Source organism: Siniperca chuatsi, linkage group LG5 (genome assembly GCF_020085105.1).
Source record: "Siniperca chuatsi isolate FFG_IHB_CAS linkage group LG5, ASM2008510v1, whole genome shotgun sequence".
Lineage (NCBI taxonomy): Eukaryota > Metazoa > Chordata > Actinopteri > Centrarchiformes > Sinipercidae > Siniperca > Siniperca chuatsi.
This window is the reverse complement of record NC_058046.1, coordinates 11,357,085-11,376,020: the sequence shown is the minus strand read 5'-3', so window position 1 is coordinate 11,376,020 and position 18,936 is coordinate 11,357,085. Positions and strand designations below refer to the sequence as shown.

General features: G+C 41.8%; 2 protein-coding genes across 3 annotated transcripts; one reads left to right on the top strand and one right to left on the bottom strand.

Annotated features, from left to right (window-relative positions):
* Positions 1 to 3,194: 3,194 nt before the first annotated feature.
* On the top strand, positions 3,195 to 9,423 carry klhl22 (kelch-like family member 22). 2 transcript variants are annotated; one of them, XM_044196632.1, is made up of 7 exons: positions 3,195 to 4,007; positions 5,218 to 5,383; positions 5,470 to 5,781; positions 5,985 to 6,394; positions 6,850 to 7,042; positions 7,222 to 7,455; positions 7,869 to 9,423. In XM_044196632.1, exons 1-7 carry the CDS (start codon positions 3,760 to 3,762, stop codon positions 8,208 to 8,210), a joined length of 1,905 nt encoding a protein of 634 aa, XP_044052567.1. In that variant the 5' UTR covers positions 3,195 to 3,759; the 3' UTR covers positions 8,211 to 9,423. The 2 variants fall into 2 exon arrangements, with proteins under 2 accessions (XP_044052567.1, XP_044052565.1); XM_044196630.1 differs by having other exon boundaries at positions 5,470 to 5,793.
* Positions 9,424 to 13,047: 3,624 nt separating this feature from the next.
* Positions 13,048 to 16,239, bottom strand: tbx16 (T-box transcription factor 16). Its single transcript, XM_044195662.1, has 9 exons — positions 15,990 to 16,239; positions 15,692 to 15,848; positions 15,477 to 15,579; positions 14,935 to 15,099; positions 14,604 to 14,750; positions 14,442 to 14,512; positions 14,263 to 14,351; positions 13,959 to 14,172; positions 13,048 to 13,871 (listed from the first exon to the last, which is right to left on the bottom strand). Exons 1-9 carry the CDS (start codon positions 16,003 to 16,005, stop codon positions 13,451 to 13,453), a joined length of 1,383 nt encoding a protein of 460 aa, XP_044051597.1. The 5' UTR covers positions 16,006 to 16,239; the 3' UTR covers positions 13,048 to 13,450.
* Between the last annotated feature and the right edge of the window lie 2,697 nt (positions 16,240 to 18,936).

The window sequence follows — 18,936 nt, the reverse complement described above, 5'->3', positions numbered from 1 at the left end:
CTTTAAATGAGCAGTGATGGACAAGCATGTGGAACGACTGGACAGTGTGATTTTACTCTGTTTACACTGTTTTCTTCTTTATATCAACACCAACTGACAATCCTTGCATCCTGTAGAGCAGCACACACTGTTGGGATGCTTAAATATTTCAGCAACATTGGTTTGTTTTCTCCAAGTCCCCGGAGAGGCAGGGAAATCTCCCAGCCTTTTCCAAGACTAATGATTCTGACCGCAGAGAGAGACAAACCCAAGGAAGAAAGAGACACTCCTTTAGCTGACTTGGAAATTGCCATTATGGTCAAACAATAAATGTCCATATTTCCCATACAATTATAATTATCCTGAATCCTGACTACAGATTAAAAATAGCATTTTCATCAAACAACCACACAGTGGTGTCCCGTTGAATTTTCTCACAAAATGATTCATAATCACAACAACATATATTGAAGCAGATCTGTCCAAATCTTGTGGCAGTGTAAATGACCAATGTGAAATGTACAAATTAATTGAAGAAAATATTCTGCATAAGGAACGACAGGTCATTAAAATGCCAGCTCTTATATGTCAAGTATATTCTAAATTCAAGTCAAGTGTGCAAGTTACCTTGAGTGACAATTTTTTGTGCCATGTTTTTCCAGTCAAATCTTCTGTGCCACACTAAAAATGGCAGGTAGTTGGCATGGAAACCATCTTAGATGGGGTGCAGGCAGAATGAATGGCACCACTGGAGCTCTGCTGTCCCAAACTAATCAGTTGTATTGTCCTCTGGTCTGCCAGTGGCAAGTGCATTTGCTTTTCTCCAGCAACCTGCTGCACTGCACTATTCCTTGTTAGAGCCCATTGTTCCCATAGTACACATACCTCTCCTTGCTACTCACCCACTCTCCTCATCGTAGGATGGCCAGTAATGCTAAGATGGTGTTCTTCAGTAATTATTTGAATGAAGGTTAAACGTCTTAACAGTTGCAGGATTTGTGTAACAGGGATGCTCATAAAAGCTCAAGGTCATAGACAGTCATGTCTTGGTAACTGCTGTGGCCAACATCCTCCAAGTCTGTTTGTGGTATAGACTGACAGTTAATTCTGTAAATGCAGCCCACTTTGTTTTCATTTCTTTGTCATTTCTTCCTCCAGCCTGTGGCGAGACTGCTGCACAGCTTTTCCTGATGAGAAGAGACGGTCCTCTGCTAATGTACTGGAATGCTCTACTCTCAGTAATGGCAAAACCAGGCTCTCTGTGACCTCCAGGAAGGTCAAACAATAACAAAAACCATGCTTTCAGTCTTTGACATTGGCCAACATCACAACAACAAGAGCACTAACACACTTTATTACTTATCATGTACCTGTGATTATGTCACCCTAATCAGCATGTAATGTGTGAAAATCATTTAAAATTCATGTTGAACAATTAAAAAGTGAAGTGTGTAACTGTGTATGATATCCACTGCTTAGAAAATTTGACACCTTGTTAGTAAAAAAAAGCCTATTACAGTAGCATAATCATTAGAAAATCTCCAATCAACTCTCCAAAACTTAAAGATATTCAGTGGCATAAGACAAAGAAAATTAAATAGAGAATGTCTTGAATTTTCACTTAAAAAATTACTTCATCAAAATAGTTGCAAATAATTTTCTTGATTTTCTTCAATTGATTAATTGAGTAATTGTTTCAAGTCTAGTTGTCGAAGACTTGATATGGTAGCAACAAACTTTGGTGGAGTCACAGTATGTATTCAGTGTACCAGTGGTGTGTGTGTTTGCTGTTCAGGGAGCTGCAATAGGCTCCATTGCTGGCAGGAACTATGGTAGGGCATTTATTCAGCCACATGACAGATACAGCCAATGTGTCAGGTGGGAAAAGTTATGAGTTGCTATTTGAAAAGGGCATTTCTGCACCCAAGACAAAAAGCCAGGGGAGCTTTCCCACTTCAATTCCCCCTGCGCACCCCATTGCAATGTATATTGCACTGGAAAATAAATCAAGTGATGGATTATTTCAACAGTGTTTTTGCAAGTGGAAAAATCTCTACTCTTTGTGTCAGGAAATGATATATGCAAATTGAAACCTCGGCAGAAGATGAATGAGATTGTAAAACCTAAGCAATATGGAAGCCTCAATTTTATAAAAAGAGCATCATGACTGGCTGCCTTAGGAAATCTATCTGGCAGCTCATGCGGTTATCAAACAGTGGAAAATCAATCTGGAAAGCATTTGATCAGATTGAGACCAAATATTGGAGGGACAAAAATTGATAAATACAACAAACAGTTGGCAAGAATGATTGCAGACTTGGCACATCAAAGTTCTTCCTCTAATTATCATATTATTTTATTGTGTTACATAAATGTATTATTTAAAGACAAAGATATTTTGTATATTTCTTGTTTAAATAAACTTTTTCAGTGCCATTTTGTGCTTTGACATGGGTGAAATGTGCCAGTAAGTGGAGGAAGAAAGTAGTAATACCATATTGTACTCCATAACAAGTAAAAGTCCTATTTTTAAGAACAGAAGTATTAACTATCAAATGTATTTCAGCATCTGAAGTAAAAGTACTAATGTAATAAATGTTTAATTATTTATGCAATAATATGTATTATTCTAATGTATCTGGTTCAGGTGGTCTTTAGCCTAAGTACTGTTGTGTAGTTAATCTGTTTGTGTAATAACTAGCAACCGGAGCCACTGAAAAATTGCAATGAAGCAAAAAATGTACATTATTTACCCCTGAAATGCAGTGGAGTAGAGGTGTAATGTTATAGAAAAAAGCAAATAGCAAACTTTACTAAAGTACAGTACAGAGTAAATGTACGTGGGACTACTTTCAACCTAGTGCTGGTATATTTGTATGACATGTAGTGTGAGAGGAGACACAAAGAGACACGTTAGAAGTGGCCTTTGAGACATTTGAGCAGGAAACAGCATCCTCTTGTGTTTAACAGACAGAGTCACAGTTTCTAAACATTTTGTTTAATTAAAGACTTATTTTATCAATATAAATAATCAGAAATTAAACAAGGGATAAAAAGAATATAATGGCACACACTATAAACACATTATTTTAAACTGAAACTGTCATATTATTTGCCTGCAGTGTGATACACGGCTCTGATTGGCTCTTTCTTAGAAACTAGGCGGGACAATGCGACCGCAGCGACCAATAGCGTTTGAGCTCACCGCCTGACACCAAAAAGTAAACAGACTTGTTTTGATCTGTCAAAAAATCAGGCGACTGTGCTAGCTAGTCACTCCACAAAGGATTTTGTGTCATTGTGATCAAACCGCCAATGTAAAACGGTTTGTTTTTGACAGACACGAAGACATTTTTCGTACCTTCATACAGTCGTTTTGTTTCAGTTTTTAGGTGTCTAGCTTGCTATTTTTATCGTACGTTTCATCAGCTAGCAGGCTAATCAGTTGGTAGCTTGCTAGCTGATGTAATTCACCGTTTAAACTAAGTTAACATTAGCTGACGGCTTAGCAACGTAGTGGCAGCTAGCAGTAGATCGACGGTAGGGCGTATGTATGTAAGCTATTGTGTGAATCGTGTGTATAACTTGTCAAAGATCTACAACGTTACAGTGATTATGCAGTGACTTTTCAAGCAACTGTAACCACCTTTCTTTAGCCGCTAGCTGCCCAGCTTATTCCTCCTCTTCCTGTATATTTCTCTACGTGCCGACTTCAGTTTTGGCTTTATTTTATAACAAATATGTAAAGAGAATGATGTTGGTACTAGACAGATAAACGTGATGAAGCCTGAACATCAGTGCACTGCCATGGCTGAGGATGGAGAGCTGAGTCCAATGGGAGGACGCGCTGGCTCATCAGGCCGCCTGGGCCGACAGACCTACAGAAGTTCAGCCCATTTCTGCAGCCTGCTCGACGGCCTGCTGTCTCTCAGACAATGCGGCATCCTGTTTGATGTGGTGCTGCTGGTGGAGGGTCGACCCATCCAAGCCCACCGTATACTTCTGGCAGCCTCTTGCGATTATTTTAGGTAAAACTCACAGCAGGTCTCCTTGTTGCTTTACTTTCACTTTCTTTATTCACTTCCATTTTTCTTTAGTTTCTTTATTTGTGTCGCAGCATCAACAAGATGCAACGCTCACTCTTGTTTCCATCCATGCAGATACCACCTTAAAAACAAATATACAGATAGAGCAGCACTCATTGTACAGGCAGTAGTCCAATGCATACCATTGACCTTGACCAAATGGCCAGAAGCCTCCAGGCTACTAAATGTATCTCCAGTCAAGCTGTTTCACACAACTTGTTATATTTTATTCCTGTCCCCATTGACATACACAATAGCACATTTTAATCCATGTCTGTAGACAGTGTGTCACAAGACACAGCTGAGGCTTGGTGCAGAGTCCAGTTTAAACAAAGTTTCTCCTCTTGTGCACCATCCCCTGCAGCTTATCAACATTGTCATATGATCAGCAGTGGTGTGCACATTTTAGGTTTACTTTGTAGTTTGTGTTTACTTATGCTTTCTTTGTGTTTACTTGTCAGCTTCCATCATGACCTAAATTTGCTTTTGTGGACAAAATGTAGGTCACAGATACAGTCACTGATGTCCACACTCAGCCAGCAGAATATGTGACACAGAGGAGCGATACAGATATGTGTATTGAATGAGAAGTCAAACAATAAAGGAGTCAGTACATCACTTTGTAATTTATATTGGTTTGTAGCTTACCGTGCAGGGGTGGAGGAGCTTCTTTGGTGAATGCATTGTGCCGGTAAACCAGAGCCAAATTGTTGGTAGGTAGCCATGTAATCCCATTATAATGCTAAAAGTAGGTAAAGATAAGGCACTAAAATCCATTTACAGATAAGCATTTACTGTATACTGTTGGGTTGTGCTTTGTACCAACAGTTGAAGGGAAAAACAACTGCGGCTCAGTAGATTCAACAAATATTTGGTTGAAAGCATATGAAAGTTTTGTGATCGGTACAGAAAGAAAGCACTGGGAGCATTAGAATTGCTTTCCTCACTTTTTAGGTGTCTTTATTGGACAGTTCATAGTAAAAAAAATGACAGAAAACCTGCAGAGAAAGAGAAGTGGTTATCATGCAGCAAAAGTACCTGGCAGAATTCAAAGTGGGGTCATAGTGGCTATGTGGTATGCATCTTTTCATCACTCCGCCTCCTGGTTACCCCAGCATAAGCCATTTAACAATGTGTCACCGTTCTCCACTAGGGGAATGTTCGCTGGAGGCCTTCGGGAGACACAGCAAAAAGAGATCCCAATTCATGGAGTATCTTACATGGCCATGAAAAAATTACTTGACTACATCTACACTTCAGAGATTGAGTTAGACCTGGAGTGTGTGCAGGAAGTCCTGATAGCTGCCACGCTAGTACAGGTAAGCTCTTTGTTGTTCTTTTGCTAGATCCTGTTGTTCATTGTTGTATTTCTTTCGGCTAATCTGTGTCCTTTTGTGTTTTAAAGCTTGAGATTGTCATCGGGTTTTGCTGCGATTTCCTTTTCTCCTGGCTGGACGAGAGCAACATTTTAGAGGTGCATAATCTAGCCGATCTCTACGGACTGCAACAACTTAAAGCCAGGGTCCACTCCTACATCCTCAGGAACATCCAGACTTTGTCTCGAACCGACGTGTACCGACAACTCCCCGAAGATGAAGTCTTCAAAGCGCTGAGCAGTGACGAGCTTCAGGTGAACAGTGAAAACGAGGTGTACGAGGCGGCTCTTCACTACCACTATAGTCCTGTGCAGGTGGAAACTGACCAGGTGTACTTGCAGGTCAGTCACAAGGTGTGTCTGCATTTTGTACTCATTTCTCATGCCCCATCAGATACACACTTTATATTGAGCAAGAAAGGAATCACTGTTATTGATTCTATACCTGATTAGTTTTACTGTGCTTTAGTTTTACTCACACTTTGTCGAAGCGTTATTTGCCTGAATATGCAATCAACTCGTTTTTTTTTCTCTCTGACCCAAAGGACAATCTCAAGATGCTTGATGCTGTGCGTTTCTGCCTGATTGAGAAACAAGTGTTGCAGAGGCTGTACAGCAGACTGAACCAGTGTCCACTGAAGGATTCTGTGTCAGCCGCTCTGCGCTACTATGAGCAGGAGATCTGGCAGCCCGTCCTGCAGAGTCCTCTCACCCAGCCACGGTCTACCTTGCACTGTATATTGGGCTTTGGGGGGATGTTCACCTCCAGCTCCCTCACAGACAGCGAGCATTTGTTTCAGGTGTTCTGCCCGAGCTGGGGGGTGTGGAGGACTCTCACTGCAGCTCACGCCCCCCGAATGTCCAACCAGGGAGTCGCTGTGCTCAACAACTTTGTTTATCTTATTGGAGGAGATAAGAACACCAGTGGATTTCGTGCAGAGACCCGCTGCTGGAGGTGAGATCCCATATATTCTGTTTAAAAGAGTGCAGATCTGAACTGTTAAACTGTATTTAAATTGTGTTCTATTTAGGACTGCAACTTACACTTATTTTCTTTATTGATTAATCTGTTGATTATTCTTCTCAATTAGTTGTTTAATGTTTAATAGAGCTGAATAGATTAGTCAAATAATTGATTAGTTGGTCAGCAGAAAATTAATCTGCAACTATTTTGATAATAGAACGTTTGGCATTTTAGCTTGATAAATTATTTAATCAATTATCAAAATTGTTTTGGATTCATTTTTATAACTAATTGATTAATATACTAATTATTTCGGTGCCAGTTCTGTTACCTTTGGAGTGTTTCACAAATGTGATTTGATCTTCACTTTGAACACAGATTTGCTTCCTGCTGATTGAATTTAGAAAGTCATATTTTTTCTTCACTGTTTTTAATACTTTTCCCAGATACGACCCTCGTCACAACAGCTGGTGCTCCATCCAGCCTCTGCAGCAGCAGCATGCTGACCACTGTGTTTGTGTGCTGGGCGGCCATATTTATGCCATTGGAGGAAGGGACTACTGCAATGAACTGGACTCAGTGGAGCGCTATGACCCACACACCAACATGTGGGAATTTGTATCACCCCTAAAGCGGGAGGTATGAGAATAAAGAGTTGAAAGAGAAAAAAACCCAAAGAATATGCATGTAATACCTCTACTATCCATATGATGGTGCTATATACTCACCTGTGTATTGTTAATGGGGCTTTCCTGTTATATACCAGGTATTCCCCTTTCCTTGAATTACTTTTAATACTAGTCTAACCTTCCCTCCAGGTTTACGCCCATGCTGGAGCAGTGTTGGATGGGAAAATGTATATAACATGTGGGCGCAGAGGAATGGCGTACCTCAAAGAGACCTGCTGTTTTGACCCTGTGGCCAATGATTGGACAGCATGTGCTGATGGGCCTGTGGAGCGGGCGTGGCACGGCATGGCTGCTGTTAATGGACGCGTTTATGTTATCGGTGGAAGCAATGATGAGCGTGGATATCGACGTGATGTCCTGAAGGTACAATGTCACAAGTCATCATTGGTGTTTATTGTTGCACAATGAAGGCAGTGTTTACACAGTTTACACAATTTAAAATGTTGCCTGATGTACTTTTTCTGATTTTGTTCATGTATTTATTTTTACATTTTTTCATACATTATGACATATATTTGTTTTTTTGTCTCAAAGTGCCCCAACTTCTTGATCTGTCCTCACTCCTGTCTGTCTTACAAATTTAAATTAGAAAATATTCTATAGTGTATTGAGTCCAACCTTATTTTACATGCTGATGAAGGCCTTTGTGACCTAAAAAGTGATTTTGACTTATTGAATGAATTACAAGCCAGAGCAGTGCCTTTTGACAGAGGTTATTACTGTTTGGACATCACTTTTATGAAATAGAGAGTAATTAATTTCCCCCTTTTTTTCAGGTGGGATGCTTTGACCCTGAAGCCAACTCTTGGTCTTTAATGACCCCCCTCCCCGCTGGACATGGAGAACCCGGCGTAGCTGTGCTGGACAGTCGCATCTACATCCTGGGAGGACGCTCTCACGACAAAGGCAAAAGGATGAGATACGTTCACGTATACAACACTGACGCGGACGAGTGGGAGAATGAGACAGAGTTTAAGGATCGTGTCTCTGGCCTGGCGGCCTGCGTGGTGCTCATGCCCCCTGCTGTGATCGACAATGCCAGGAGCTGGGAACAGCACACCAAGGCTTCGTGGGAAGTTGTGGACATAGACAACTCAGAGGACTCTAGTGAGGACTGAAGCAGCCGTGTTGAACTGGATGTCTGAGCACTGGAGACTGTCATGCACTTTTCTTACACAGCATGTTGAATTTGAAGCACGTTGAGGATATTTTTTTGTGGCAGTGCTTATGGCAGCATCGTGTCCTTCTTGCACGTTGACCACTTTGAGTGCCTCTGAACCAAAGTGTCATTCAGGACCTTTGCACACTTTTTGTTCCTTTTCAAATATCTTCTTAGATAATTGTCCATGAATCCCTGCTTCCTCTAACTCTAATGCTACTGTCGCTGATCCTTCATTATTTCCTCTCACTGTAGCTGCCTCTGCATTGTTAATCAAAGACAGAACCTCTTTATCCTCAAGTAAAAGAAAGCAGTGAAGCCTACTGGTTATGCAATAACATGGTAATATATATATATATACAATTTTTGACGTAGGATCACCGATCCTCTAAAAAGACGTCAGAGATTTACAGGCAGCTGTTACCTTTTGTAATGCCGCACCTTTGTTTTTTTTTATAATTTAGTTCTCTACCCTAGCAGCTGCCTAGCAATTATCTTCACATCCAAACTACTGAGTAATCATAAAGTTGTTCAATTTTAACATTGTGCCTTGTTTTTGTGGTGACATCCTGAACTTGTTGTGTTGTGAAATGTATTTCTATGTTTCAGTGTATTCTGTGGATGGAGATGAGCCTTAGGTATTTTGCCTCTGATATCACAATTTGTTTTAAAAAAACACTGTTGAACTGATTTGTGTTTGTACCCGAATGTTGAGGCGCTGGTGCTCCAGGTTGTAGACCTCAGCTCACAACATGTTGCCACCATGTATGTAAATGACTTATGAACGTCAAGTCTTGATATTTGTGTGAAAACCAAACCACTGTTGTAAAAATGTTTTGTCCTTTCATTGATCTTTCATACTGCATACGTTATTCCATGACTCAATCCAAAGAGCACAATGAAGAGTGGCTTTAGAATATTCCTATCCGCTTTGCTCCTTGCTTCTGCTTGTTGCCTCAGTTCATTGTTATGCTGTTTAACATAGGCATTCAAGAAGTTTAATGACACCTGCTCCACTATGTATCCATTGGAAAACTCTTTTTCATATAATGAGAGTTATGTCCTAAGAAGAAATGCAGTGTACTAGAACACATTGTGACACAAGATATGCAAATTTAGTATCCTAATCATGAGATTCAAGTTTTGAAATTTAATAAAATAGTAATATATCACTTTTGTCTTATGTGTACGTTAGTTGGGGTCAACGGCTGTAGCTACCATTGAGGACGCCAAGGTCATGTCCTCTGTATTTGTTGTGGGAATTTGGGGGTTTTAGCAACCTAGGGGGAGTTATACTATACAACTGAAAAGTAACACATGGTGTGTAATATTTAGTCAGATTCTAGTATTTATTACTTGGTATATTTAAATTTGACTACTTTAAGTTCAACAAAATAAGGACTCTTATTTCTCCATCAGAATGTTATTCTTAGCAGTGTAGATAGGGCTTTGAGACACAATTTAGGCTCCATGTTGGGAAATAAAATGGTAATGCTTAATTTTACAGGTGTAATTCCCTAATACACCTAGCTAATAATAATAACCGTTTAGGAACGGTTAATAATAAACTGTTCCTAAACTAAAATAGAAACAAAGTTCATAGAGTTTCATTTGCTGTGTTGAGTTTATAAGCAGTTGTTGAATTCCAGAGGAATTTCCTTGAAAGAACTGCTCCATTTAAATAAAACTTGCAGGAAGTATAATTAGACAGCTAACCAAATAAATAAATAAGTACAATTTTAGAGACTGTTTTCAGCGTTGGGGTTTAGAACTTGTGTCTTCAGCCTTAAAGAAAGTTCACGTTGTGTAATTCAACACAGTTTCATAAATGTAATAGCAAATCTCCCTTGATGAATGTCTTCCTTGTTTGAACTACTGTCTGTGGTGGTCGCTGCCTCGGCCCTTTATTCCGCCCAGTCTCTACTAGTTCCTCTCCATTTGGCCCTTTACTCCATCAGCTTCATGAAGGCTGACTGCTGCTTTCCTCTCCGAGGCTGTTTCATCTACATCTGTTACCCCCCGCCAGCCCTAAGTGAGTGCCCCCCACCCCCCTTGTTTCACACTGTTGTGCCAGTTGTCTGGTGGGATCTGCTGACACCAGCACTGGACAAACCAGGATCAACAATCTGCTGCTTTTATGCGTCAGTCTTTTCATTCTAAAGCTATAGTACCACCTGGGGGATACTTAGACATATGTCATGCACTTAACCACGTCAGCGGCCTTTACAGGCATCTGAGTGCAGGTCGATCTGGTGCTCTTTGCTGGACCATTATCGCAGCAATTAAAAGGCCCAAATTACCCATTGATGTAGAGCTATGCAGATTAATCCCAGTGGAGTTGTGGATTTGTGTGTCAAGGGAATTGTACTAAATGCTCACTTTCATTCTCGTTTCTCCTGCTGTGTAGGAGAGGAGGAGGTCCTCAGCCAGCTTGTCTGGTGATAAGTCAACAGACAACAAAGAAAGTGATCTGTGGATGGAGATCTGACTCAGAAAGGCCCTTTTTCACTATAAGACAGAGAATATTCTCCTCCCGGACTTCTATGAAGCAGGCTGGCTGTGACACACAGTAACGTTGTCTTTAAATTACATCACATTTTAGGCATCTACTGAAGGCCCTAACCAACATGACATGTACAGTGAGCGCAACACGTTTGGCATCAGTATATATTATGATAACACTTTACTTGGATAGTCCGCCTACAAATAGGTTATAGAGTATTTGTAACATTTCAGCTTTTTTGCTGTTGTCTGTAGATGTTTAACAGTTTATGAATAAAGTATATGTGACAATTCATGAACATACCCTATCCAAGATGTAATGTTGTAAGTGTTACAAATACTCTATCTTGTATTATAATCTACAATCTGTAGGCGGACTATCCAACTAAAGTGTAACCGACAAAAATAGTCATGGTTTACTGAACAAATTTAGACTGATAATCAGACTAAATTCATCCATTCATTCATATTTGAACGCTGAACACATCTGAGATGATGATTGAGGGGTCTAGAACCTAGCTATGGCAAATTCCTTCTGAAAGAATAAGGTTGACAAAGGATTCACATTGTTTTTTGCATCTTTAAACCACAATTCTACCTCAGACATTTCTGCAGCTTCTACCACCAGCCTTTTTTAATTAAACATTTCACATTGCATTGAACTATTATGCAACTTCAGAAGTTCAGGGGGCACAACACACACAACAGACAAGCACTATTAGCAATATTATGACAGTATATTACAAACACAATACAGACCAAAGGAGCACAATAAATATCCATTAATACAAAGGTTGTGAATAAAACCACCGTTTTTAATATATCTGGAAAATGTAATCATATAATCATGTAAAAATATGAAATGAATATAATAAAAAAAAATTATCTGAGAAAGCGGTCTCAACTGATATCACATTTCAACCCAAAATCTGGAAATTAAGAGTAATTAATTATAAATACATGGACTTTTCTCACCTTATTTGTTGAAGTATTTAAAGGGCAAGATCCAAACTTTTTTCCAAGGTATATTTTCAGATATATCGGCCCACTAGGACAGTACATTAGGTGCAGTGACAATATCTTGTTGAAAAATTCTACCAAAAGCTTTAGCACCTACATATTCTTGTGACGTCACTGGCTTTAAGCAATGTCAGTATGTCTGTATGTCTGTAAATACAGATTATATGCATAAAGGGTGTATTATCATGTATGATCCCAAACAATATCCTGAGGCAAAAGCACTTTAATTTCTTGACCAGGATTTTATTTTCCCAATTACTTCCAATATGATTTTATCTTTACTGGGTTTAATTAAAAACATGGCTTCTGGGAGATGTAATCTCATAATATCTCAGAATTTGGACTTCATCACACTGACCTTCTCGCCCTGCCACAGTACAGATTCCTGTTAAGCTCTCTCTCTTTTCTTATCCTCATTAAATTGAGTAAATGAATTGTGTGCAACATACAGCTGGGGATGTCTGAGGGTGGACATACTGGTTCAAGAAGCCTCCAAGATAATGAATTGCACTGAATAAAATCCACACCACACCACACCAGAATTGTTCCTGAAGGATGGCCTCCCCTTCCTCCTCCTCCCTGCTCCTCCCCCCGGGACTTCACAACAGTCATTAGCAGCTCATATCCACCCAGGGTGTAGGCGATGTGTTTTTCAGTTGTGAAAAGGAGCCAACAGCCCCCCATTTTCATGCTTTTCAAGGCTCATTGAGATGGAGAACGAGGGTCGCGCAATGCTTTATGATGTCAGTGGGTAAATCTCAGCAGGTGAACAGGAGTCACAATAATACAACGTCTTTAATGCATGCTGGGCCTGCAGAAACTACAGAGTGGCCCTCATTAGATGAACAAAGAGTAAATACAAACAAACACCACCAAAGGATGTGCTGCTTATCAGCGCTGGCAGGGTACAAAGCATGCAGATGTGCACCCGCAAACAAAGACACTTAACGATACACTCATTCATTCAATGAACTTGCTGTGTCCAGAACATGGGTTGGATGAAAACAAAAATGGCGGGCAATTTGCAACTTCATGCAGTATGAGATATAAAGGCCTGGGTAGGAATCGGAGGGTTGTAATGATAACTGTTTTGTTTGAATGTAAGTATTTGTAAGGGGGTATTATTTACACCATCCATCTATGTTTAACTACATTTTGTTATAACAGTAGGATAAGCTAAAAGTTATATGTAAACTAGGTGTCTTCTTAAAGAATGTTCTACCTTTGTCTAAGTAATAGATAGGAAAGTATATATATATAAACAAGACATAAAATCTTTCTACTTTTAGGTTTTTATTTTCAGAGCACATCAATTTGAAGACAGACATACATTGCACACTTATGTTTTATTCCTTTTTTTCTTAAAAAAATAATATGTACACTTGGAGATGGGATGAAATACAAAATAAATAGACAATTCAACCATAAAACAATCAACCAGCATGGAGCAGCCACTTTAGTTTCAGTCAGCATAACTGGAGTCTGAATCCTGCCAGTCTGAACAGAAGGCAGCGGCAGGCGGCTCCTTATACTTCTTTTCATCTTTCAGTTTTTCTACTGTTGTCGCAGGCCTCTGGCCCTTAGCCGTGTCTGGGCATGCATTCTCATAGCTGTGAGCTCTGGATCAGCTGCAGCATCCGTAAAGTCATTCTCAGTCAGTTAACATTAAAGATCCCTTCACCAGCAGGAATAAGAGAACAGCGGGTACTGGCTCCACTCTGCCACGTTGCCATGGTGATAGCCGTGGTGCACAGCTTGCGTGGTGTAGTCAGCGGTCAGGTGGTGAGGAGGGGGGTATTGGGCGGGCCCGGGGCCACTCCACTGGCCCAGAGGCTGCTCTGCGCCATATGGGCTGTAGATGTGGTGGCCGATCACCCCCGGCTTGCCGGTCTGGGCCATGGTCATGTTAAGGACCCCGGTATAGTCCTGGGGGCCGCAAGTGGAAGGGCCAATCTCATGTGTACGGGGCTTTGAAGAGTCATGATCTGGGACGGTGGCGACATCAGGGACTCTGGACTCAAAGCTGCTGCGTCCTGATCCACTGTTGCTGCTGTCGATGCTGGAGGAGGGAGAGGGAGACTTTCCATACTCATGGAACCTGAAGAGTAAAAAGAAGGTGGTCAGTGTTCTGCTTATCATGACAACATTATCCTCTTATTTGTTGCATCACTTTATCAGTATTCACCTGTATGGCTGGTAGGAAGCTGGAGCAGGAACAAGCTGCTCTGTGTTGTACATGTCCCTGGGTTCTGCCCCAGCGGGGGATTCAGTCCTCACACTGGGCTCCCTCTCAGCAGCCCATGGGGAGTAACGCTCCTCTTTGACGGCATCACCCTCTTTCCTTTTGGGCAGGTCTACTTCCTCTCCGCTGTAACCCTCATATGATGACCGGCAGAAATCTGAGAAGACAGGAATCATCAGATCAAATTAGGAGTACAGGACAAGAGATTAAAAATATCAACTGGAGGAAGAGAGTCTTAAAATGGTACCTGGTGGACTGTCCGCCTCAGAGTCCCTGTTCAAGCTGTCTGACATCTTGGCTCGTTTCTCAAGGCAAGCTGGGTTCTTGTTTGCACGCCTGCAGAGGAAGATCAGGTTCATTAAAACAAATCTATATAGATTACTTTCAATACAATATGCTGCAACTAGTGAGTAGTGTGATACCCACCTTTTTTTATTAATGCCTTCATCCCGGAAACCTTTTGCAAATGGGTTGTGATCGATCTTCAGCTTTGTAATCTGTCGGTGGGGAAACCAAATCAGTTATAATCTCAATAATATGTAAAGTCCTACCAGCAGTTTGCATTGGTTAGATGTGACAGAAACTGACCTTGGTGTTCTGGTAGGCTGTTACTGCTGTGAAAGAAGTCTCGGGGAAGGTGAAGGTCTGGAAAACACTCCAGCGGACACTGAACAGGTCATCTGCCTGGACGATGTGGAAGCGTGGGTGGTAGCGATGCATGGAGTGCAAAATAATCTGCAGATAGGAAGAGTGATTAACTTTTTCTGTTTTTAAGCACTTTCACGTTGTACAAGTATCTACTTTGTCGCTGCCAAAGCATCCAGTCTGTAAGTGTTACCAGTTTGTCCCCCGAAGGACTTCAATTATCCAACATCCTTCGTAAAAAGTAGTGCACTCCATTTCGAGTGCTCTTACTTACATGGCCGTGCTGGTCGAGTGTATTGTTGGTGAGCTTGAGCTTGAGGAAGGAGATGGACTGCTTCATCCAGTGGCTCCCCGGGGCTGGAGAGTCGGGGTGGAGGTAGGTCCTGCAGGGAGGCTGGGGCTCCGCTTTTCCTGCCACCTCCCATTTCTCTTTATTCCACTGTAGGAAGGAGACAGATAGTCAGTCAATCTGTCATAGAGAAAGGTGATTTACACAAGGAGCTTAATCTTCTTCCCTTCCCCACAGTGTGAGAGGAGGACAGTGGAGTGGAGAATGACTGCTGGTCAGCACCACCCACGGAGATAGGGGGTAGTACAGTGGGCTCCCAGCAGGGGATAGAAAAACAGGAAGAGATAGCACCCCTTTGATGTACAATGTCGGGGGGGGGAGATGACTTGTCTGGAGATACTGGTAACCACTGAGGGATATATCCAGCCAAAGCCATGGCTGATAAGTCAAGGCTACTTTTTATTGTTGGAAATTTGTATCAAAATGAGGCTCATTCATAAGTGAAGGAAAAATAACTGCTGTCTTACCTTATACCTGAAACCATCCTCAGGGACCATGTCAACCAGTAAGATGTACTTGGCGCATGGAATAAGGCCGGATAGATTCACTTTACAGTGTGGAAACATCCTCCTGGAAAACATAGAAGGGAACACGTGAGTGGGCTAGAAAAACGAGCAAACACAGCAACAGAGGACACTCCTTTCCAAACATTTTGCATGAAATGTTTTTTCCGTCGTCTTACCTGCCGGGCTTAGTGATGATCATTTCTGTTCCTATTCCATGGAAGGTCTTCCAGAGTTCAGGGTCCTCCAAAGTCATCCTGATGTTGCCCTGGAGATAGGCATCAGGGCCAGCAGCCATGGAAGAGGGAGGAGGGCCGCTGAAGTTGGGCTTCAAGTCTAGAAGTAAATAAGATTCATTACAGCCATGTATCACTAAAGAAGTCATGATCAAGACAGGTATTCTTGGGTAAAGACAAAAAAACTAAAACTGGTTGGGAAAGCACAGCGTAAATCCAGTGAAAGTCAGGCAACACTCACCATGGATGGACTGCATTCTTCAGGTTCAGTAGTAGCACAGCTTGAAAAGGTTCATGCACTGAGGGTCAGTAAGCAATCCAAGTCTCAGTGATATCCAAGTGTTTCTTCAGCTCTGCTCTCGATCCTTGGTCTCCTGCCTCATGTGTAAAAAAGAAAAGAGAAAGAAATCCAGCAGCTCAGGCGGTCAGAAGGTTATTCAGTCTTGTTGCAGCAGATATTTCAAAGCTGTTGAGTCCTGTAGAAAGAGGTGACCATGACTTTTAAGGGGAGCCACAGAGTGGGTGGGGTCAAGAGAGCCATTCCCAGGCTTTGAAGTGGCACAATGATGAGTCAGTGCCCCGCTGTGATTGGAGGGTGCTGGAAATCAAAGAGACTTAACAGAGCCTTGATACCGTCCCCACAGGAAGGGGGACGGAGGAAATGCATCTTTATTAACTGCTAAGAGACTTTAAAACAAATATGGACTTCCATGCTGCAGATCGGGACTCACAGTGGCACCAGAATCTGTGTAAATATCATTCACACAGACATCACCACTCACCAAAATGGCATTTAGTGTGTTAGTGCAATGTGGTAAATACCCAATATAATACATTCAACACAACTGAATGCAGGGTACATTTAGATAATCCTGTGTGTTTTGTGTGCACACTGGGGAAGTCATTATTCTCTTTAAAATAGCAGCATTTTCAAGAGCTTTCTCAAAGCAGAACCATTATTCTAACACTAATTATTGCACTCGTCCTTTATATTGATCTGAAATGAGATAAAAAATAAAAGACAATTGAAATTTTCTGGCATCAAATATATGATCACCTTTACACTCTTCTACATGCTCAGCTTTCTCCATCAGAGAAATCACACAGTGGGTGGGAAACTTTGTGTAAACCCATAATGGTGTAATGACAACATGCACTCTTTCTGCAGGTAACTTTCACCTGGGGGCATCCTCTGAAGGCTGCAGGACTGTAGGCAGTGGTGGTGGTGGGAGGGGGGGTTGTGTATTGGGGTGTCTAGACAGGCCCATGCTCTGATAGATAATCTCATTAGGCTAGTTTCCCTTGAAGGAGCTAGTTTCTGCATGTGGAGAAAGCCCTGTGTATAGGCAGGCAATTAACAGCCAGTTAGCACCACAAGCCCAAGTCGGCCTTGAATGGGACAGGAGGGGTCTGACAATAAAGACCTGCCACAACAACCCGGCCGTCCTCTCACCATCCACATCCAGGCAAAATCCACGGGTGTCATTCATAGGCCTGTCTCCGCCTGTATCGTACCATGTTACCACAGGCAAAACAAATGCTAAACAGCGTAGGCATTAGCAAAGAGGAACAAAATTAAACCACAGTCTCCCTCTTGCTTCCACTGACATGAACATTTGAATTGAGGCGACTTTCACATCTCATTCAACCTCTTTTCTAGCATGGGCACACCACTTCCACTTACATTTCTCATTGTATTCTCATGTCTGCATACAATGTCTTCTGTAAGCTCAGCTGTCTGACACCCATGCACAATGGGTTTGCTTTTGTGTAACTGTATGGATAACAGGTTAGATACCAAACCCATGTGTAATGTATGATTAAAGATTTTTAAAAGCAACGTGTGCAGCATTGAAATGGTCCCACAGTTTTAAAGGTAGCACAGCACTCTGTAGAATCAGCAAAGTGTGCATAAAGAGATGTTTACTGCTAGAAAGTCTTCCCTGTGAAAATATTGATTAGCTTCTCTAAGGTCGATGCAGAATAAAAAGGATAATAACATTCAGCTTGTAATGGTGCACTTAAAGATGCAGAGATCTCTGCACGATCATTTACTCATGTTAAATGCCCTGATGCAGGACTCTCCCATTACGCACTGGATCCGGAGGTGACAGATGTGACTGGTAAAGGCCTCAGGACATGGCCTGGGGACAAAAGTCAGGGACAGCGAGGGATGACAGGGAGCCCTGCCTTATGCAACAGCCAGCCTGGGGGCGATTTGGACTGGATGACACATCAGGGAGGTCATCTGGAGAAGACTGATAGTCCTATCAGTGCTGACCAAAAACATTTTGTGAAAGGCCCTGAATATTCTGTATGAATGTAGCTAGAAGAGTAAATAATAAGGGATGACAGGAGTAATCTGATCATAGATATCTTCACACCTCCTGTTCAAATTAAACCCCCCATGTCTCATGCCTAATTCCACCATGGCTCTCCTCCTTGAATCTACTCCTGGATCACCTTCAGCAGTGATGTTCCACCTCCCAGGTGTCAGTCTTTAGCCATTTGCTTTAACTGCACAGATCCCCTTGCGCTCAACAGTTAACAGCTGCCAATATACAGCCAGGGCCCGGGGATCAGACGGCTCTCTTGCAGCCCAATAAAGAACCCCTAGAGTGGACTGACGAGAAATCTCACACCTTTCGCTCACATTAGCCATGCAGCATGCCCTTTTGATGCTTAATTGGCCACTTTGAGGGGTTTGTAGAGATAGCAGCCCCACGGCTGGAAACAACATGATGTCACAGGAGGCCGAACAATCTCACATGGCAGGAGAAATGCCTTCACCTGACAACAGGTCAATTATAATTAGACTTTATCTGCCTTGAGATGATGTGCTCTGATTAGAGAGGATTCATACCATCATGTCCAATTTATGGCACAGCAGAGAACTTTCATCTAAAGGTCTGCATACAAATAACGTGCACCCAAGCATATACTCTATTTTCTCAACAAGAAAACATAACTATTGTGTCAGATGTTATACCTTGCAGAGATTCTAAAAAAACCTCGTCTGTGAAAAAAAGAGAAATAAATCTGTTACAATATACTGTCTGGCATCCCTGTCCTAACTGCAGAGTGACCGTGATCTCACATGCACCGACTAGGGGCCGGGCGAGCTCACATTTGGTCCACCACATAAGAAAACAAACCTGCCTGGCATAGGGAGCAAATGACAACTTCAC